The following is a 20,953-nucleotide window of genomic DNA, read 5'->3' as shown; positions in this document are numbered from 1 at the left end:
GCGCACTTAACCACCAAGCCACAGGGCCGGCCCAGAAGATTTTGTTTTTAATTATATTTCCCTCTTTTCCGAGGTCTATTCCCCATGTCCCACAGTACTCTGTGGCTCCCTCTAGGTAACCCTGGCCTCTGCCCCAGCGGTCAGTTTTCAAGTCTCCACCACTAGAATGGGAGCCCTTTGAGGATGGACTGAGCCGAGTCATTTTTGAATCCCTGCTGCCAGCCCAGGGCCTAGATGCTATGTGAGGGCTGGTTGAATGAATGAATGAAGGAGAGAATAAACAAATGAACAATTCTGGAGAAGAACCCCCCTGATTGCTAGGGCCCTGAAAGGAAGAACAGAGACTCAGGCAAGCTCAAGAATTTCTCAAAACCAAATCAAACCGAACCACAAACCAGTTTAAGAGACTGATATTACAGGAAATGAGCACAAAAGGCTAGTGGGCAGGGCTGGACGAAGCATGCTCTGGCCTTTAAAGTGGGAGGCCCAGCCCATGGAGATTAGGGTCGTGGGGGTGGGATGTTGGGGGCCAGGGGTAGGGAGAGACTGGGAGCCTTTCTGCCATTCCTGGGGCCAGGTGGTTTTTAGTGATGGGTTTACTGACCTTCTCTTCTCTGGATGGCCCAGGCCTTTCAAGAGGCAGGCCCAGGTAGGGAGTCCCAGGAAACTCTAGAAGCCCCCCAGCCCCTCCACCCCATTGACCCGGAGCCCCTGCAGGAGGGGGAAGTCAAAGACACAATCGTCCTCTTGGTTTGGGACTAGGGGCTCTGAGGTCCCTAGGGGGCTGGTCTGGAACCAGAGGTTCTCGTAGGACTTGGGGCTGGGGGTGAGGCCCCCCAAGAGGGGCTGAGTGGAGTCGCAGCGGAGATAGTGCCCTGGCCCTGGGCCTGTGGGGCTGCCCAGCACTTGCCCATAAAGGACCTGGTCACTGGTGCCAGGCTGGGGCTGGGGCTGGGTGGAAGGTGCTCTTGGGTCCCCCTGGAGCACATAGGCCTGGACCAGGGTGGGGAGGCCACAGGTCCCTGAGCTATCACTGGACTCCCAGGGCCCTGGCTTCTTCTCTTCCTCCTCCAGCACTGTGATCTTGGTGATGGGTGGCATGCCGGTGTCCCAAAGGCTGGGCAGCTGGAAGGTCTCCTGGACACAAAGACGTGGGGTGAGGGCATGATTCATTTCAGATGTCTGTGCCAGCCCCTGTCCCTTCCTGAGCTGGGGCAGTTGTGGGGACATTCCTGCTGCTCTCTGCTAGAACTCAAAGGGTTACACTTGCAAAGCACCTTCCATGTTCCTGACATGTGCTCTGTAATGTTCAGACTTTGCTCAGTGAATCTCCCTAACGATTCTGTGTGGGATTGGCCCCATTTCACAGGGAGATGACTGAGGCTTTGAAATGGGTAGAACTGGGATTCAAACTCAGATTTGCTTTACTCCCAAGGGAGGGGATCTTGCTAGGAGGTGATGGGAAGGCCTGAGAACCCGTCTGCAGAGGGGTATCCCTTCACTTTGAGCCAACACACCCAGCCCCATTTCCCTCTCCCTCCAGGGTTCTCACCTCCGCCATAATGGTAGGCACCCAGGTGCCCAGGCTGCTGTGGGCGGGGTCTGGAACACTTGGCCAGAGGGGATTCTTCCTGCTGCAGAAGGAAACAGGTGAAGGCTGGGTCAGGCATGCCCTCCCATCTTTCCATCCTTTCTCCCACCCACTCCCAGCAACTGAAGGGATGGCCCCTTAGTGCAGAGAGGAGAAGGGGGAGGGCCTGACTCCCAGACGTGGGCCCTGAGGCCTGGGAAGGCTGGGAGGGACTCAGACTTGCCCACTTGGGCCTGCAGTGCCCTGTAGGCAGGGGTAGCTGGATGTCAGGTCTCTCAAGAGGACTCACCTCGGTCTGCAGCAGAGCCGGGCAGCCCCACAGAGGCAGATGAACAAGATCAGGAGGCCGAACAGACCCAGGAGGATGTGCAGCTCAGACTCCTCTGGGGTGAGGGGAAAGCCAGAAGAGGTTAGAGTGCAGGCAAGGAAGGCTGGCCTCCTCCCTCAGACTGGGATCCAAGGTCAGGGCTGGGCCTCCTCCCTCAGACCGGGCTCCATGAGCAGGGCTGGGCCTCCTCCCTCAGACCAGGGGACCCAGGCAAGGCCTGTCTACTCTCAAAATGGAGATCCTCTGAGTGAGGCACCCTCCCAACAGCCTTGTCTGGCCAGCCCCCTTACCTAGGGCCAAGGTCATCAGGGTGAGGCTTGTACTGTTGGTGGCCCCTGCCTGGCTGGCTGCCATGAGGTGGACGTGGTACAAGCTGCCGGGCTCCAGGCCGTGGAGGACAAAGCCATGGGAGGAGGCATTCAAGACAGTGGCTGAGAGCAAAAGAGAATGGTCAGCCTGGGTCCGGATGCTGAGGCTCCCTCCAAGGCTGCTGAGCACCCCCTCCTGGGCCTTCTGGGGCTGTGGGTGCTGAGGTTAGACTCACAGAAGGACTGGTCCTGAGCATTGGTCCAGAAGATGGTGTAGTGGGTAAGAGGGCTCTTCCCCAGCTCAGGGGCCTCGGGCACCCACTCCAGCTTGGCCCATGTCTTGCCGATGTGCTTTAGATGCAGCTCTGGGGCATGGGAGGGGGCTGCCGGGAGAGAGAGGTGCAGGGGCTGACAGGGAGCTGGGTGGAGAGCCCAGCTGGACTTCTTGTGGCTTCCCAGACCCGAGAACTGGGACACACTGCAGGGTGGGTGATATAAGAGAGTCCAAGGGGACTCGTGTCCAAGCCTCATTTCCCCGGGAACTTCGAATGAATTCCATCAACTACTGATAAGTGGCTGAGCCAGGATTTGAACCTGTTTCTCTTTGACTCCAAAGCCCCGATACCTGATTTCTGCCAGGCCTGATTTTGTCCGACTCACTATTTAATTTCTGCCACTCCCTCTCTCAATTTATGCCAAGCCCTCTGTCTAATTTCTATCACACTGGCACCTGACTTCTGTCAGGGCAATTGATTGATTTTTGCTAGACTTGCTCCCCAAATTCTGCAAACTCACTGCCCAATTTCTATCACCCCACCACTTGACTTCTGTCTGCCTGCAGGGGTCCAGTGTAAGGCAGGGGTAATTTAAGGCTTGGGAGGGACCCTCTTCTGGGCCAGAGATAGGGGAGGAAGGAAATGTTCCCGCATATTCCTGATTGTCGGGGCCCAGGCAGGCCTTGAGAGATGAGAGGATTGGGCCTGGTGGCTGACGAACCCGTCTCTTGGGAGTAGGCATAGATGAGCTGGGAGGGTCCCTTGGTGTCCTGGTACAGGGGGGTCACAGTGATCTCGTAGAGCTGAAAGGGCCTGATGTTCTCTGTAGAGAGAAATGGTGAAGGCTCTCTGGTTAGGGGCTAACCTCTGCTGCGGATCAGGAGCTAACCTCAGACCCCTAGTCAGGGATAACCTGGGCCTCATACTGCAGGGCTAGCCTCTGCAATCTCTTCCTCAGATCATTTGGTGGGGATAAAGGGAAAAAAGTGAAAGAGAGAGCTAGAAAGGTGGCAGGGTCAGGGCTGTAGAAAGAAAGGATACAGTTAGACTGTAGGAAGAACTTCCCGATTCTGAGGATATGAGATCAGAACAGTGAAAGACCAAGAAAGACTGGGGAATCTGCTTCTCTAGGGTGGTTCAGGTTGCCCTTTCCCCACTGTCAGACAAGCATTGCCTCCCCTTCTCCCCAGCCCTGCCCAGCCCCCAATGCCTGTCTCACCCTCCAGCAGGGTCCCTGTGATGCTTCCGTTATGCTCCATCCTCCAGGTCTTATGGCTGCCGCTGGGGCTGGGGGAACCCAGGCCCCACTCAATCACATAGCCCCGAGGCTGAGGGCTGGGGGGCTCCCAGCCCACCCAGAGGCTATGAGGGTCTCGGGCCATGGTATAGAGTCTGCCCAGGGGCGGGCCTGGAGACAGAGTAGGAGATGATGGAATGAAGGTGAAAGGCATGTAGGCCCCAGAGCCAGAAGCCTGGGTTCAAATCCTGGCTTTGCTACTTACAAGCTGGGTGACCTTGGGTAAATCAACATCTGGGCCTCAGTTTCCTCATCTGTAAGGTGGGAATGATGATAAAAGTTCCTATGTCAGAGGGTCTCGGTGCAGATTAAATGAGATGACTCATGAAACAAGCCTGGCATGGTGCCTGGTGTGGAGTGATGCTTGATAATGATAAAAGCTAACACTGGTATGTGCCAGGTGTAGTCCTTGGGATATAGTGATTCATTGAGTCTCCTAATTGTCTCATGAGGAGGACACTACTACTGTCCCCATTTTATCAATGAGAAAACTGAGACTCAGAGAGGTTAAGTAACTTGTCTAAGGTCACAGGGCTAGTAAGTGGGAATGTTAGCTATTGTTATTGTTAGTCTCACCTTGTGAGGACCTACGTGCAGGGGAACCTGGCGGAGGGCATGGTCGCTGATCCCCTGAGAATAAGCAGTTAAGTCAGGGGCTGTATTCCACCTGGAAAACTTAGGGCTTTCCCTCCCGTCTTCCTTGGCAGGATGGACTCCGTGTGTGTGTGTGTGTGTGTGTGTGTGTGTGTGTGTGTGCACCACCACCAGATTAACCTGGTTCTGGCTAATGATAATGATAGCTAACACATATTGAGCAATTACTCTGTGCCAGGCACATGTCTTAACTCCTGTAATCTTCACAACAACCCTTTGGGCTATGCACTGTATCATCCCCATTTGCTAGATGAGTAAACAGAGGCCAGGGAGGTTAAGTAACTTACCCAGGTCACACTGTTAGCAAGTGACAGGACTAGATTTGAACCCAGGGAGTCTAGGCTCAAAATTTGTAAGCTTAACCACCACTACTAGCTGCCAGCCCTCTTTACCTCTGCTCTCCAAGAAGACCACTGGCGTGGGACGAGAGGTCCCAGCTGTGTTATAGGCCGTAAGGACCACCTCCCGGGCTTCTGAAGGCAAGTGGAAGGTGCAGTTTAGCTCCGTGGTGTTGCAGAGGGGTGGAACTGCCCCAGCCTGGCCTGAGGGGCTCCAGGAGACCACATACCCTTGGATCTGCCCGCTGTCCTCCTCCAGGGGCATTGGCTGTGGTGGGCATAGGAGGAAAAAGATAAGGAGGATGCACAGGTCATCTTGAGTGGAGGAGGGCTTCCGGATGGGGTGGATAGATCCCAGAAACTGAGCCCACCAGGCTGGGAGCCAGCCTTCCTACCGCCCTCCTTTCTTCCCCTGTTCCCCTGTGCCAGGTCCTAGGAGGAGGGAAGGAAGAAGCAAGTCAGTGTGTGCAGCAGGCTCTTAATTATTCACTGAACCACCGTTTGCCGTAGGTGAGTCCTGCGTTGTAGTCTCTCCAGAAGGGCACTGCCCAGCTTCCTACGCACATGCAAAGTGCATGCACGTCACGTACAAATGCATCCAAGCCTCCCAGACCTGTTGGAGTCCTGAGCCCCAGTTCCCAAGGGTCTGTCTGGGTTGCAGGAGGTCTCAGGGGTGGAGGGATGGCCTTCAGAGGGGGTCACCTTCCAGAACAGCTGCACGTCCACCGTCCTGGGGTCCAGCTGCCTCTGCCGCCACCATGCGTCCAGTCTGACGATGGGGACTGTGTTTGGAGCGAGAGGAGAGGGTGCCGGTCAGGGAGGGCCCTGGAGGCTGGTCTGGGTCCTGCTGGCTGCTCCCAGCCCCTCACCACCTATTTACCCTGTTGTGTGGTGGTCAGCTCCAGGCTGGGGCTCCAGTCGCTCCAGAAGCCGGGCAGGGGCCAGCGGGTGCAGCGCATCTGCAGGGCGTAGGCTGTGGATGGGACGAGCCCACAGAGCTCATGCTGGAGGGTCTTGAAGGGCAGGGGGCCTACCTGGGGAGGTGGGGGAGCCGTGGCTCTGAGCTTGGATCCCTGTGCCCTTCAGGGCCAGCTCAACTTATCCTCCCCTCGGCACCCCCACCCCAGGCTCTTGAGGTTGCCCTCCGCCTCACCAGGGCCCAGCTGGCTGCTCCAAGCCGTGGCTGGTGGCGCAGCTCACACTTCTGTTCTATGTGCAGGCCTGGCTTCCATGGCTCCCAGCGCAGCCGCAGGCAGCCAGGCGGGGGTGGGGCCACCTCAGGCCTGGGGTCCAGGGCCCACAGTTTGGGGGGCTCCAGTTTCACTGCAAGGAGAAGGACTGTCAGAACCTTCCCCTGCCCCATCCTCAAGTGTTCTGCCTTAGCTCCCGCTCGTCTCCCTCTCTGTGGTTCCATTTTCCTCCCTGGGTCTCCATCCATGGGGTCTCTGTGTCTTTCTTTCCCTCTCTCTCTCTGTCTCCTCATCTCTATGCCATCATGTTTCTGCAGGTCTGTCTCTGGAGATGTGTCTGATTCTCTCTAGGTCTTTCTTTCATACTCTTGCCCCAGGGCCTTTGCACTGATTGTTCTCTCTCTCTGCAGCACTTTCCCTCCAGATAGCCAGCAGCTCGCTCCCTCGTTTCCTTCAAGGATCTTCTCAGATGTCACCTTCTCGGGGAGGCCTTCCCTGACCACCTTACCGAAATAGCAACTGCCCCACACCCCCAGCTCTCCCTATCCCCTTCCTTGCTTTAATTTCCCCATCACACTCATCATCATCTGATGTTCTATTTTATTTATTTTGCCCACTAGAATGTACCGTTCTAAGGGCAAGATTTTTGATATTTTGTTCACTGCTGTATCCTCAGCACCTAGAACAGTGCCTGGTACATAGTGTGCACTTCAAGAAATTTGTGGAAAGAATTAATGAATGTGTCTCCTTGCCTCTGTGTTTATTCCACGTCTGTGTGTCTGTGTCTCCAAGTGCACCCCCCTTTGTCTCTGTCTCTCTTCTCTTCTTCTATCTCTAGGTCTTCCAGTGTCTCCCTGTCTGTTGCTGGGTCTATGTTTCCCTCTCTGTACCTCTCTGGGTCTGCCCATTGTGGGGGCCTCTCCCCTCCCCTGCCCCCAGCGTCACCCACCGACATCCATGGGAACAAGGCACAGCTGTGGGGACGCTCTGGTCCCCAGCGCGTTCTCTGCCTGCACCCAGATGCTCATGTGCTGGTACAGCTGCAGGTGTTTGCGTGGGATGGAGCAGCGGCTCTGCCCGTTCTCAGGCACGCAGTTGGAGATGGAGTCCTCTTTGGTCTGGCAGCTGCCCCGGCTCCTGCCAAGAGGCCAGGCTTGGGTGTCTAGCAGAGGAAGAAAGCGAGGCTCCCTTCTCCCACCCATCTTTGCCTCTGGCTCCCCTGTCCCGGCGGGCCTACCCACGCCCTGCCCCAGGACCCAAAGGATTGGGGCTGGAGTAGAGACCTCTACTCACTTGAAACTCTTTAAGGTGAAGTTGGTGGACAGGTGGGTGTCGGGTCCTGGCTCCCACTGGCAGATGAGGCTGTTGGTTGTGAGGTTCATGAGGCAGGACAGATTGTGGGGTGTGGCGGGAGGGTCTGCACATAGAGGGGGGAGAGTGAGGGCTTTGGGTAGGCCCACTCAGAAAGTGCCCACTGGGACCAATTGGCTTTGTTTCCTTCCTCTGGGTCATTCCCTCTGGGGCTACCTTATATAGTCCCCTGTTTCCATGCAGGGTGACCTGGAGGGGCAGCCCTGGGGGAAGTCACATTACAGGCATGTACAGGGACGAGCATCCAGGGCCTCCAACCCCCTCAACTCCGCCCCTTTGACAGTGACAGTGTAGTGTCTGGGTTTTCCTCCTGGTTCTGCCAGTGATTAACTGTGTGATCTTCAAGTCACTTGACTGCTCTGTGCCTCAGTTTCCTCATCTGTAAAATGGAGGTGATGGTAATATACCTACCTCCCTGGGGTTATTGTGAGAGCTGAATGCCTTACTGTATATAAAGCGCTGAGAGCAGTGCCTGGCACATGGTAACGGATATGTAAGTGTTACCCGTACTATTATTGATTCTTAAACAAGAACCTTGGTCCTTGTTTTTTCTTCTGCATTGGCTTGGCACAAACTCCGTCCTTCTCAGTTTGAGCAGAAGGCTGAGACTGGGCTGGAGGAGGAACTGGGAGCAAGCCCAACTGGCAGGGAATGCCCTCCATGGACACACCCTTCTGTGGCCAGGGAGTTGGGCTTCCTTGGCAGCCAGCCAGAGTGGTGGTTACTGTGCTGGCTTTGGAGCCACACTGCCCGATACAAATCTTGGCTCTACCCTTATTAGTTTGTGGCCTTCAGCAAATCACTTACCCTCTCTGAGCCTCAGTTTCCTCATCTGCAAAATGGGGCTAAATAGCACTACCCACTGGTAGGGAAGATGACCTGATCTCATACCCATAAAGTGCTTATTGAGCAAGTGCTCACAAATAATAGCTCTTATCTGTATTGGCAGGAGGGCACTGGAGGCGGAGTGGGTGGACGGCTGCAGGGACTTACAGCCTGCCTGCAGCTCTGCCTGGTCCAGGATCTGCAGGCTGTTGCCCCAGCGCAGGCAGCAGGAGAGAAGGGCCCAAGAGTGATTGAGGTGGGGCAAGGTGATGGTAGACTCCTGGGTCCCATCTGCCAGACGCTGCTGCCTCCCTCCGGGTTGAAGCTCTGCTCCCAGTTTCCACAGAATCTGTGCCTCTGGGCCCAGGTGGCTGCAGCTCTGGTTGATGATGCAGGAGGCCGTGATGGGATCCCCCAGGCGGACGACAGGGGCTGAGACCTTGATGCGGCCGCACTCTTCCAGGCCTGCAGTGGGAGAGAATGGGCCATGAGTGACTCCGCGCCTGGCAGAGCTGGGCTTTAAGCTAGGCCTTTGTACTCCTAGACTCAGGGCTCTCACTTTCTTGCTCCAGCCCTCAGGACATGGGGGCTAGAATTGGGAGGTATGTATGGGGACTGTGAGAGGCTCGCAGGGGTGAGCTAGAGATAGCGATGTGCGGGTAAATGTGTATCAGTGGCTATACAGAGAAAACCAGATCCTGATTTGTAGTTTGAGCTACTTTCCCTGGTGTAAATATTCCCACCATGGCTGATTTCAACCTACCAGTGTGACATCACTGAATGTGAACTTGGGAAGAGATGAGCACAATCAGCTCTTGTAAGCCAGCTCCAGCATAGCACCAGATAGAGACTATGTGGGCGCTTCCCTCCCCAGCGTCCTCCCCACGGATGGTGAAAGCAATGATTAGAATGATAAGAACCCGCAGCCACAGCAGTCTTTTTGGAATTCAAATCTGGTCGTGTTACCCCATCTTGATCACAGAACTTTGGTGGCACGTTATTGCTCTGAAAGGCAGTGCGGTGTGACACATAAGAGCGTGGACGTTGGAACTAGCCTTGGTTCAGAGCCTGGTTTATTGCTAATTAATTATGTGACCCTGGTGTGTTACTGAGACCTTCTGTGCCTCAGTGTTCTCCTCTATAAAATGGAGATAAAAATAGTCCCTACCTTAGTGGTGCTGGGAGGATTCAATGTGCTAACATGTGCAAGGCACTCAGAACAGAGCCTGGCATGAAAGTCTTTGCCGCCGTGGTTAGGATAGACCCAGATCCTTCTCACCGCCCTTGTGGCCTGGCCCCTGCTTAACCCTCCCAGTTCTGGCTCAGATCATCCTCTCTCAGCCCCAGTCACTCTGGCCCTCTCGCTATTCCTTGAAAGCGCCATGCTGTCTCCAATCTCGGGATCTTTTACCTGCTGTTCTTTTTGGAGGTGTTCTTCTTCCCTCTCCCATCCCTCTTTCACCTGGCTAACTGACCAACCAGACCAGGCCAAGCCTCCTGAACTTTCCCAAAGCTCTCACTATCTTTCATAATTATAGAGTCATGTGATTATTTGCTTGTCTGTCTCCCCAGCTGGACCGTAGGTTCCGTGAGGCCAGAGACCTTGGCTGTTTTGCTCATTCCTGTATTTCCAGTGCCTAGCACAGAGTCGGCCCTGGTGAATTTTTACTGAATAAGTGAACAAACACTACGCTTTTCCCACAAAGCCTTCTCTCCTCTCTCAGCTGTTCTTAGGCCCATTTTGCTGATGGGGATGCTGAGGCTCCAAGAGGAAGAGCGATTGGCTCAGGGTCGCAGACCAAGTTCATGACTCTCAACATGGGGCTCCTATCACTTCACAGACTCAGAACTTCAGACTGGAAGGAACCTTGCAAAACTCTTTACTTCAAAACTCCACCTGATGCTGCGTCCTCTACAGCAGGGCTAGGGTTGCCTGCTTTGGTATGGCCTGCCAGCAAAAAATGGTTTTTACATTTTTAAAGAGTCAAAAACAAAGAAAACAAAAAAACAAGAACACGCAACAGAGACTGTAGTGGCCTGCAAAGCCTGAGTATAACTATCAAAGTTTGCCGACCCCTGCTGTGCAGCATCCCTGTCAATCCTGGCCTCAGCTTGCGTGCTCCCAGAGATGGGAGGCTCTCTACCTCTCAAGATAGAGTTTCCATAGTTGGAGAGCTCTGCCTGAGCTTCCTTATTTCAGGGTGAAACCTGCCTCCTTATGGCTTCTGCCCTGATCCCTTTGCTGCCCGTGAAGGATGCATAGGACTCAGAGGTTCCTTCCTTTTTTTTTTTTTTTGTGAGGAAGATCAGCCCTGAGATAACATCTGTGCTAATCCTCCTCTTTTTTGCTGAGGAAGACCGGCTCTGAGCTAACATCTATTGCCAGTCCTCCTCCTTTTTTCCCCCAAAGCCCCAGCAGATGGTTGTATGTCATAGTTGCGCATGCTTCTAGTTGCTGTATGTGGGATGCGGCCTCAGCATGGCCGGAGAAGCGGTGCGTCGGCGCGCGCCCGGGATCCGAACCCCGGCCGCCAGCAGCGGAGCGCACGCACTTAACCACTAAGCCACGGGGCCGGCCCTCAGAGGTTCCTTCTGACAGCCCAGCAGAGATTGGAGATAAGACCTGGGTCCTCCTGGTCTTTTCCAGGCTGACCATCCTGAGTAGTCTCACCATTCCTCACAGGTGGTGGTTTCCTACAGAGGGCTGGGGTGGGAGCCCGGCTACCCCACGTCCAGTCCTTTGGATTCTCTGGGAACCCCAGGAGCAGTGTGGCAGTGCAGGGAAATGATTCCCTCCTCCACCCCCATATCTCTCCCTGTAACTCTCCTCTCCCCACAGCACCTCCACCCCCAGCCACACTCACTTCCGGGGAGCAGCAGGATGATCAGGGCAGCTCTGATCAGGTTCTGGGTTCCCAGCCCCGCCATCGTGCCAACTTGGGGCTCACCTGGAGGCAGAGGGGGATGGTTAAGGTCATGGGCTTTGGAGAAGAGCTGAGCTTAATCTTCACTCTGCCACAGTGCGGCTTTGGCCAAGTTACTTGATTTTTCTGAGCTTCAGTTTCTTTGTCTGTAAAGTGGAGGTAACAACAGCCTATACTGCATGGGGCTTTGGGAGGAAGACATGAAATGATGCAAGTCAAGGGCTTCACACGGTGCCTGGCACCTAGGAAGTGACTCTGTAAGTGATGGCCCCTGTTAGTATTACACTTGCCTTCCAGGAGAGAGCAAGGAAGGGAGTAGCAGGGAACAGCATTCTTCCTGTTTCCTTTCTGTCTTAGCCAGGTTCCCCCCAGAAAGCAGAGCCTGAGATGAGAGCTTGCATGCAGGGAGTTTATTTTGGTAAGATCCAGGGAACAGAGGGAGGGAGTGGGGAGAATGAAACAGGTAAGGAGGGAAAGCCAACACAAGGGTGCGTCATTGAGCTGGTCACCTTTATAGACAGCTGGAGCTCGATCCTGCTGGAACCTTCTAAGGAGCTGTGTAGAACATGCCTCAGAACTGTCCAGGGGGCAGTTTGTCCTTGGCTGGAAGGGAACATTTATCCACCGACTCCTGTCCCCCATTGGTCAAGGAATATCCCTTTGGGTATTAACTTCCTAGCACATCCAGGTTGCACGTGCATGAGCATGAGGCAGGTTCTCCTGGGTGAGCTAGGCCAAAGGGTCAGAACTGCTCCCTGGCAGGAAGGGAGAACTCCCAGGAGCAGCTGAGGGAAGGGGCTGTCTGGTTACACCTGTGGGAAGCTGGCTGCTGCGGCCATGGCTGGAGGGAACGGTGGGCTGAGAGATATCAGGTGGGGCACACAGGGGATCCAATACAGCCCCAGTTCTGGGCACAGACCTCTGGAAGCCTTCTGGGGCAGGCGTCCTGTGGCCAGGGCAACATTGCCTGGATGGGGGATGATCAGTTCCAGTCTCAAGAGGTATGCAAATGTTTCTGCTGCCAGGGCAGACTTCTAGCCTAACCCTCCACTCTGTTCTCGTTGGGGTCTTGGGCCAGACATCTGATCGTCCAGCACTGAGTGGCACTCTTGGTGGCAGGTCAGTGGGAATTGCTGACCAGCCTGCATGTATGTACATGAACACATCCATGTGGGTGGTGTCCCAGCAGATCCCCTGTGCTCAGGAGGGAGAACGCTTCTCTCTCTTTTTTTTCCCCTCCCAGACAGAGGTGTGAATAAGGACTACCCAGAGACCCACGGCTGTTCCTGCTTGCAGGGCCCTTCCCCAAACCCCTGGTCTATCCATATATATTACAGTATCAGGACACCAGGTGACTGCTAGCCCATAAATCCACTTTTTGCAAATCAGAAAGAAGCACCCCTTCTTCTGGACGGGTACAGCCCCACGCTAGGACCTGGCAACTGGAGAACAGGCTGGATTTCAGCCTCCACTTGCCCCTCTGCAGGGCAGCTTTGTGCAGTGAGAAGCCTGCACAACTGTTCAGAGCACCCCAGTCTACCGATCAGTGGTTGGCAACCTTCTTACTACAGCATACCAGTTTGACTATCCCCCACGCACACTTGTTGGGGAAGATTTAGCCTCCTAGGCCCAGATTTTGGGACACTGGTTTCTATCTCCATGTGTTTTTGATCATACGCCAGCCCTGCTGCCCTAGCAAGGGTCAAATTCAGGCCTAGCTTATATCCAGTGAGGTACCACTTCATCCCTCTCCACTGGTTCCTGTCTAGAGTGGGCAACCAAACCCTAAAACCCAAGAGGCCCAGGCCCCCTCCCCCTGGGTTGCTGGGTGTTGGCGTGTTTGGCATCAGTCCCGGGTCCCCCACGGCAGCCCCGGGTGCCCCCTTCCCTAGTTGAGTGGGATCTGGGGCCTGTGGGGGCAGGGTCTCACTCTCTGGGGGCCTCTGTGGAGAGGCTGGGAGCCCCGCTCTGAGACCACCTGATCTGAACCCCGGCTCTGCCACTTACCAGCTGTGTGACCTTGGACAAATTACATCACCTTTCTGAGCCTCAGTTTCCCCATCTGTGGAAGGAATAACAATAGCACCCACCTCTTGGGTTGTGGTGAGGATGAAATGAGATCCGTGATAAAAGCACTGAGCACGGAGCCTGCATGGAGGAAGCACTCAATAACCATGTCACTTTCCCATGCCATAGAGCAGGACACCACCTCCTGGAATCCAGCGTGGTTTAGTGCCCCCTCCCCCCTTGCAGGCTGTGTGGTCACAGCCTCCTAGAACGGCCACCTAGCTTTTGTCTGAGTCATGCCGTACGGTTTCAAAGCCCCATTTCTGGGTCCCCTGCTTCTAGCTCCTTGGCCCCCCAGTCTCCCGTTCGCTGCAGCTGTCTCTGCTCGGCTCTCCTGACTCTGACCCAGCACACCGCACTGTCCCCTGGAGTCGCTGCCATCACCCTCTTTCTGATTTCCTGTCTTTTCCCTCCCCTCGCTCTCAACCTTTTCCCCTCCCTCTCACTTCTCCCAGTTCACACCCCTCTCCCCGTTTTTCTTTCCACCCTTAATCACGTGGAGATTCCTTCTATGGAAAGAGGGTCAGAGGAAGGAGGGGGCTGGAAATGAACAGAGGGAGAGCCCTTCCCACATGTGGTTCCGAGAAAGAGAGAGAGGCAGAAAGAGTAAGAAAGGGAGATACGCACACAGACTGAAACAATGGAGAGAGACACACGGAGATAAAGAGGGAGGCAGGAGAGACGTCGAGAGACAGACAGAGAAAAGAGCCTAAGAGACAAGGATGCTGACACCGAGAGACGGAGGCCGCAAGCCAGAGATACCCAAGAGATTCAAGAGACAGAGGGAAATGTGAGAGACAAAGAGAAAGGCACAGACAGACTCTGAGACAGATTGAGAGAAACTCAGAGCCAGGGAAAGCCAGCGAGAGACGGAGAGTAAACAGAGATCAAGAGAGGGAGAGGTTGAAACACACAGGTTAGAGATGCAGAGAGGGATGACGATTATGCCCTCCCTGAGCCCCCCTCGGTGCCCCCAGACAGATATAGGCTGTTTGTGACTTCCCTGATGCAAACCCCCGAGAAAGTGGGGGCATCCTTGGGAAAAGAGACTCAGTGTCCAGGGCTCCTGGTCCCAAGGGAAGGCAGGAACCCTGGTCCCAGGCCTAGGCCCCTTGTGAATGAGCACTTGGCAGAGCTGGGGGGAGTGGACCTGGGACTCCAAGGCCGCATCAAGCCCGAGGCTCAGCCCTCCCTGTGGCTCCCCTACTCACGTTGGGGCTTGTGGTCCGGCACCCGCCTGGCCTCCCTGTTATCTGCTGTCCTCTTCAAGGCAAGTTCCTGAAAACAGCTGCAGTCCGGCCTCTCTCCCCAGCCCTGTCGTTAATGGCTCGGCCTCTGACAGGCTCAGGGCCTGTGGATTGCAACACCTGCCCAGCCTCCTTCCCTCCCTTGCACGGTCCCCGCGCATGGGCAGCCCCTTCCTCCCAGGAAGGAGCCTGGGAGGGAAGCTGGTGAGGCCCGGGCAGCCTTCCTGCCTCAGGGGTCTCAGAGGGGCTAGGGGATGTGGCAACGATGTCCTCCTCCTCTGCCTCCGGATTTCCTGACCTCAAAGCTTCGAGGCTGTCCAGGGCTCAGGCTCCAACCCGGCTGAGTGCCATTCCTATGCTCCCCCGCGGGGAGCATCACTTAGAGACAGACCCTGGCTCGAAGGGTCTCTCAGCCCTAAGCCTCTTTTTGGCACTAGCCTTGGGGCCCTGATCCTCCCAATACTCAGGGGGGCAGCCTCATGTTACAGGGAATTTTGTAACAGTACCTTCCGCACGGCTCCCCCACTCACTACCTGTTCTCCACCACTGCCCATAGGCCAGGCAGTTAGAGAAATGGGGATTCTGGGGACAAGACAGGGCGATGACCTGTGAGGCTCAGGGTCTTCACATGCTCACTAGAAATTAGTAACATTTACTCACAATGATTCTGCTAAATTGAATGTTTTTTAATTGAGTGAAATAGACTACATTTTATGTCTTTCATTGTCTGGATCCATGATTCCCCTGCAATTGTTTATAATTTTTTGTGCATTTTTCTGAAAAGGGTTCAGGTGGTTCATAGTTTATTAGATTTATGACCCAATAAAGGCTAGTTACCAACCAACTAGCAGAGTGTCCGTAACATATGATCCTTTTTAGAAAAAGTGGGCTTCTGAGTCTGGTGTGATGGGGCAGACCTGGGCCACAGTTCTGGTTCCAGATTGAAATACCCAGCTGTCTATGGCAACCTCCCCAAGATGTCCCATAGGCCCCATGTGCTCAGCAAATCCCAATGATTGTTCTTTCAAAATATAACCAGAATCCTGGGTAGACAGGTATTCGTTGTAAATTTCAACTTGGCTCTATATTTAAGTATTTCCATGATAAAAAGTTAGAAAATATAAATATCACTTAAACCCACACCAGCCAGCTCTAAACCACCCTTATGTCTTATTAGATCATTGCAATAGCCCCTCCCCGGTCTCCTACGTCAGTTCATCCTCATCTCCCCATCTGTTTTTCCTTCAGCAGCCAGCATGAAACTGATCAAACAGAAGTCAGTTCATGTCATCCTCTGCCCCCGACCCCCATTGGCTCTCATCTCACTCAGAGTCAAAGTTAAAGTCTTTCATTGATCTACCAGGCCCTCCTCAACCCAGGGCCCCTGTTCCCTCCCTGACCCCTCTCTGATATTCTCTCCCTTGCTGCTCTGCTCCAGTCACTCTGTCTTCCTTGAACTTGTTAGGCTCCCTCCTACCTCAGGGCCTTTGCACTTGCTGTTTCTTCTGCCTGGATTCTTTCCCCTCAAATAACTCCCTCCCCTTCTTCAAGTCTTTGCTCAAATGTCACCTTCTCATTGAGACCTTCTCTGACCACCCTTTTAAAGATTTTATTTATTTTATTTTTTGCCCCCAAAGCCCCAGTAGATAGTTGTATGCCATAGCTGCACACCCTTCTAGTTGCTGTATGTGGGACTCGGCCTCAGGATGGACAGAGAAGTGGTGCCTCGATGCGCACCCGGGATCCGAACCTGGGCCGCCAGCATCGTAGCGCGTGCACTTAACCACCAAGCCACAGGGCCGGCCCTGACCACCCTTTTAAAAAATTGCAACCCTCCCATCTCTATCTCTCTTTTCCCCCATTAACCTTTTCACCATCTGACGTTGGCTGTCCCCGCCCCCCACCTCCCACCCTCAGTACATATTTGTTGAATGAATGATTGGATGGATGAATCTTCCCCCCACTTCACCAAACCTGTCCTCAATCCTGAGTGCCTCATCCTGGTAAATTATAGCACCGTCTCCCCTCTTCCAGTCACCCAACCCAGGGACCCAGGAGTCATTCCTCACACCCCCTTCTCCACACTCCCACAGCCAGTCAGTTCATAATGAAGGTGAATGGGTCTTCATCACTCAGAAAACACGTTCCTCGAGCAGGTTCGGGGTACAATGGTGAGCAGAAGCAGCCTGAGTTCCTTCCTTTATGGAGCTCTCAGTCTTGTCAACAACTTGTCTTTTCTCCCTGCAGTGCTCGGGTCTCCCCAGCCCTCACCTGGACGCTCACAGCCTCCCTGCTGGGCTCCCTGCTCTGACTCTTTCCCTCTGTCAGTGCTGGGCAGAGCGAGCTTTCCTACCCAAGAGGCTGACCACGCTGGGCCCCTTTCTTCAGAGGCTCTTCCTTGCCTCCTAACTCCTTAACCAGACAATCAAGATACCCCATGATCTGGCCCCGCCTCCCTCTCCTGCCTTTTCTGCCTCCGTTTCCCCAGACGCACCACTTCGTGCTCTAGTCGTGCTGAATTTGCTCGTCTCTCCCTGCCTGCCCCAGGCTCTGGAACACCTCCGTGTGCCTGCTCTTGCTGATCCCCTGTCACCTCCGGCTGGCCGAGTCCTGCCTCTGTCCCAGCTCAGGCATCCAGCCTGCGCTGAGCGTCTTTTCAGGCTGAGTTGGGTGCCCGCCCTCCTCCTGTAGTACTGCAGTGGGCTGCTGGCTGGCTGCCTCCTCCCTTAGACTTTGAACTCCTTGATGGCAGAAACCATGTTCGCTTCTCTGCCTCGAGCCTCAGCACAGGGCCCACAGAAGATTCTCAGTGCGTATCTACTGGACTACAGAATCTTGGAGAAGTTGTTTACCCTCCCCAAGCCTCCGTTTCCTTATCTGCCACAGGGGTAATAACCCCTTCCAGGGATTTTGTGAGGATTAAACGAGCTGCGGAAGTTAACAGAGCCTAGCTCGTAACCAGCATGCAGTAGGTGTTCAATAAAATTCCTTTCTTTTTTCCCCGTCTGCATAGCTCATTATTTCAGAGCAAGATTTTACTGATCTCATCTGTGCTCCATTCTTTACCAAGGAGGACCTGCACCAGGAAATGGACCTGCAGCAGCTGAAATGAAAGTTAGACTTAAGGAAGGACTTACTTTCCTTTGGGAAGAGGCATTAGAGTGTAGAGAGGTGAAGAACAGGGGCTGAGCAGTCAGACTGCTTGGGTTTGCCACTTACTAGCTGTGTGACCCTGGGCAAGTTGTTTAACCTCTCTGAGCCTCAGTTTCATCATCTTTAAAATGGAAATAATAGTATCTGCTTCACAGGATTCTTGAGAGAAATCGATGAAATAATGTGGCTCTTGGAACAGTCAGGCATACAGTAAATGCTCGATAAGTGTTTACTCTGGTGAGCTGAAAACAGGAGACAGATGTGGAGTCATCTCCTCCACTCACACCCAGTGTCTGCTTTGTGAATACTTCCTCCTCCAGCTTTCCTGCCCCTTGCCCCCTCCTCCATCAGACAGGGTGGCCTCCCTGGGCTGGAAACCCCAGTCAGGGAGCCCTGAGGAGGGAGCTGCATTCTCGGAAGTCTGACTGAGGGTCAGATAATTTCAGTTTCTGTTACTGCCTGTGATGTGGGAGGCTGCTGGGTGGGTCAAGGAGCTACCTGTTCCAGAGGGGCCCAGGCCGGGGCCAGCCAGGGCGAGTGTCCGGAAGTGGAGGCTGTGCTGTCCACCAGGGGCTGGTTTGGCTGGAATACAGCAGTCGGCTGAGATTGTGCAAACAGGTCATTGTGCAAACACGCCCCTGTGTGTGACCTCGATTGTGCAAACAGGTGTTTACTGGAGGCTGCCTGGTTTGAGCCGCCTGCTTACAAAAAGCACCCGAGCTGTTGACTCAGAAAGAAACCAGAATCTGGACACTCATTCTTCCTTGGACACACCCCGAACTTTCTGCCTCCCAACCTGCACTCAGGCTGTTCTCTGTCTGGAGTGCCCTCTCTCGCCTCCATGTCTACTTTTGAAATTTTACCCATTCTTCACGGCTCAGAGAAGACGCCGCTAAGTCTTTCTCCGTAAACTTTTTCCTCATTTGCATACTCAGGGCATTTGATACGCCTCTAACGTCTCTGGTCGTGTTTTACCTTACGGCTCTTTCTAGACTGTGAGGTGCCTGAGGACGAGGACCTTTCCTTATTCACCTGTGAAAGGATGGGAAACGGAGGCCCAGAGAGGGAAAGTGACCTGCCCAATGTCACACGGCCAGTCTGCGGCAGAGCTGGGCTCTAAATCAGGTCTCTGCACTTTCTACCCTACTCACTACCTCTGTTTCGGACCCCACCTACCTCGGACCCTGGATCTTTGCTCTAGCCTCTGGGTTGAGGTGGGACTCCGTCTGGAACTTGCAGGGTAGGTGGGATTTGCACAGGGAGGGAAGAGTATTCTGCGCAGGAGGACGGCAAGAATAAAGGCAGGGAGGCCGGAATGGGAAGAGTGTGTATGGAGGCCATAAAAGGGGTAGGAGGAGGTAGCACAGGCCTGGGAATGGTGGGGGTGGGGCTGGGGGCGGGCCTGCATTCTAGGCCCGGAGATGACGTTGACTCGTTGACTCGGCACCACCTTGGGCAGCACCTCACAGTCCTGCCGCTCAGATCCCCTTCTCCCACTTGACACTCCATAGATACCCCAGACTAAACGTGCCCCCAGCTGGGTTCCTCCACGTTTTCTCCCGAAAACCTGCTTTTCTGTCCTGGTGACTGGCATCCAGAAACCTGGACTCAGCCTGGACTCCTCCCCGCCCCTTATGCCCCACATCCAGCCTGTCGCCCCTTCCAGAGGGTTCTGCCCATTCTCTCTCACCTCATGGCCATTGCTGGAGTCAGGTCACCACCGCTGCTCTTCGGGGCGACCGCGGCAGCCTCCTCCTGGTCTCCCTGCCTTCGTTTCTGAGATATAGCTCTTGCTATACTTAGCTGGAGGGCTTCTTCCAAAACACAAGTCCCAGCATGTCACTGCTCAACTGAGAACCATCCATTGGTTCCTCGCTGCCCATGGAATAAAGTTCCAAGTCTTCCTCATGGCCTCTGAGGCCCTTCAAAACCTGCCCCTCGTCCTCCCTGACACTGGAGCCTCATCTCTCCACACTTTCTTTCCCGACCTCCTCTTTCCCTTCACGGGCCTGACACCCCAGCCATAACATTGACCGTCACTGTCCGATCGTGTGCTGCTTTTTCAAGGCTCTAGGCCTTTCCCACATTGTTCCCTCTGCTTGGAATGCCCTTCTCCTTGTTTCTGTGTCTGAAGAAATAAATCCCTTTCATCCTTTAAAACCAAGCTGAAATGTCACCTCCTCTTTGAAGCCTCCCCAGATTTCCCAGGCTGGGTTAGGTGTTGCTCACCTTGGCTTCCAGGTGCTCCGTGAAGGCAGGAACTGGATCTGTGACCCCAGTACCCAGCATGGGGCCTGGCCTGGAGGAAGTGTCCGTGAAATGATGCTGAACAATTTGGATGTTAGGCGTGAGTCTTCAGGCCCAAGTGACCATTACGTTACCTGCCAAGAGGTCTGGAGGAGCCTCTTCTACCCAGTGGCAGCCACCCCTGTACTCTCCTGCTTCCCTGGTGCTCAGATTGGCAGGATTTTCTGCCTTTGATTGGCGGCCCAAAATGAGAAATGAATCAATTAGGATGTAATCGATGCTGAATGCTGGAGGGCAAAAGGCGGGGCCCCACGCTGCAAAGAGGCTGGGATGGTGCCCAGATGCTCTCTTGGGGCCTACTTCTAGGGAAGGAAGCAGAATTCTAGCTTCGAGTGGGCAAAAGGGAAGACCCACCCCCCCCATCCTCCGCTTGTGGTCTGCTGGCCAGGAGGCCTTATCTCCGCTCTCCATGGTGTGGCGGGGGAGGGGTATGGTCCTGGGGCTGGGAGTGGGGTGGGAATCAGAGGCTGAGGTGAGAGAACGCTCAGATGCTTATCTTGGCTTGGAGGAAACCTATCCCCTCTGCACCCTGTGGCGTGCAGACGGGGTGGTGGGCAGCCAGATAAAGGAGCGAGTCCCCAGGCCAGGCCCACTTCCATCCTAACCCTGGGCTTCCTTGGGTGAGGGAGCTGGATCCAGGCAGCTGGTTCATGTCCCCGTAGCACTGGTGTGGTCAGTAGAACGGAGAAGACGGGGACGTTTTTCCTAAAAATCCACCTGGGAAGATTGGCGGGGACAAGTCAATGACCTGTTTAAGGCTAGAGAGAGGTGAAGACAGGTCCATAACTTCTGTGATGAGAACCAGGTCTGCATTCTCCCCTGCTTCCCGGGCTGCCCGGCCTGGATCCTGAGAGGGAAGAGGGGTCCCCAGAGGTACCCAGCCTGCTCCCTTGGTCCCATGTCCTCTGCCCCTTTAGACCCAGGGGCCACAAACAGGGGCTTCCGCCCACAGAGAAGTCTTCGGGCTGGGCAGGCACCAGGGTGCAGAGGGCTGGTGGCTTCTGCAACCTCTTTGTGGTTATAGTTGTTCTTATGAGTGGTCTAGACTGCTGGGGCAGGGCCTGACATGCAATCTATC

The 20,953-nt window shown here is 54.6% G+C and overlaps 1 protein-coding gene across 8 annotated transcripts; it reads right to left on the bottom strand.

Moving 5' to 3' along the window:
* Window positions 1-508: 508 nt before the first annotated feature.
* CSF3R (colony stimulating factor 3 receptor) lies at window positions 509-14,502 on the bottom strand. Of its 8 annotated transcripts, none has more exons than XM_087446272.1 (18): window positions 14,380-14,502; window positions 13,109-13,249; window positions 11,611-11,704; window positions 11,042-11,125; window positions 8,346-8,642; window positions 7,275-7,398; window positions 6,931-7,118; window positions 5,945-6,114; window positions 5,672-5,825; window positions 5,494-5,573; window positions 4,846-5,059; window positions 3,722-3,910; window positions 3,224-3,325; window positions 2,464-2,610; window positions 2,210-2,350; window positions 1,881-1,974; window positions 1,553-1,631; window positions 509-1,137 (listed from the first exon to the last, which is right to left on the bottom strand). In XM_087446272.1, the coding sequence occupies exons 4-18, from the start codon at window positions 11,103-11,105 to the stop codon at window positions 670-672; spliced, it is 2,511 nt and encodes an 836-aa protein (XP_087302398.1). In that variant the 5' UTR covers window positions 11,106-11,125; window positions 11,611-11,704; window positions 13,109-13,249; window positions 14,380-14,502; the 3' UTR covers window positions 509-669. The 8 variants fall into 8 exon arrangements, with proteins under 8 accessions (XP_087302398.1, XP_087302392.1, XP_087302394.1 ...); XM_087446266.1 differs by having other exon boundaries at window positions 1,553-1,634; window positions 14,380-14,501; XM_087446268.1 differs by having other exon boundaries at window positions 1,553-1,634; window positions 13,192-13,249; window positions 14,380-14,501.
* Window positions 14,503-20,953: the final 6,451 nt, after the last annotated feature.

This window comes from Ceratotherium simum, chromosome 22, assembly GCF_057802395.1.
Source record: "Ceratotherium simum simum isolate JZ-2026a chromosome 22, ASM5780239v1, whole genome shotgun sequence".
NCBI classification, from domain to species: Eukaryota; Metazoa; Chordata; class Mammalia; order Perissodactyla; family Rhinocerotidae; genus Ceratotherium; species Ceratotherium simum.
Note: the sequence above shows the minus strand (reverse complement) of the source record. Positions and strands in the feature narration are given on the sequence as shown.

Coding starts and splice junctions, on each gene's coding strand:
- CSF3R (XM_087446266.1), bottom strand. CDS start 11,105: ATGGCGGGGCTGGGAACCCAGAACCTGATCAGAGCTGCCCTGATCATC. Junction 3,326..3,721: donor CACAGGGACCCTGCTGGAGG/GTGAGACAGGCA, acceptor TTCTCTCTACAG/AGAACATCAGGCCCTTTCAG. Junction 1,138..1,552: donor TGCCTACCATTATGGCGGAG/GTGAGAACCCTG, acceptor CTTTGTGTCCAG/GAGACCTTCCAGCTGCCCAG.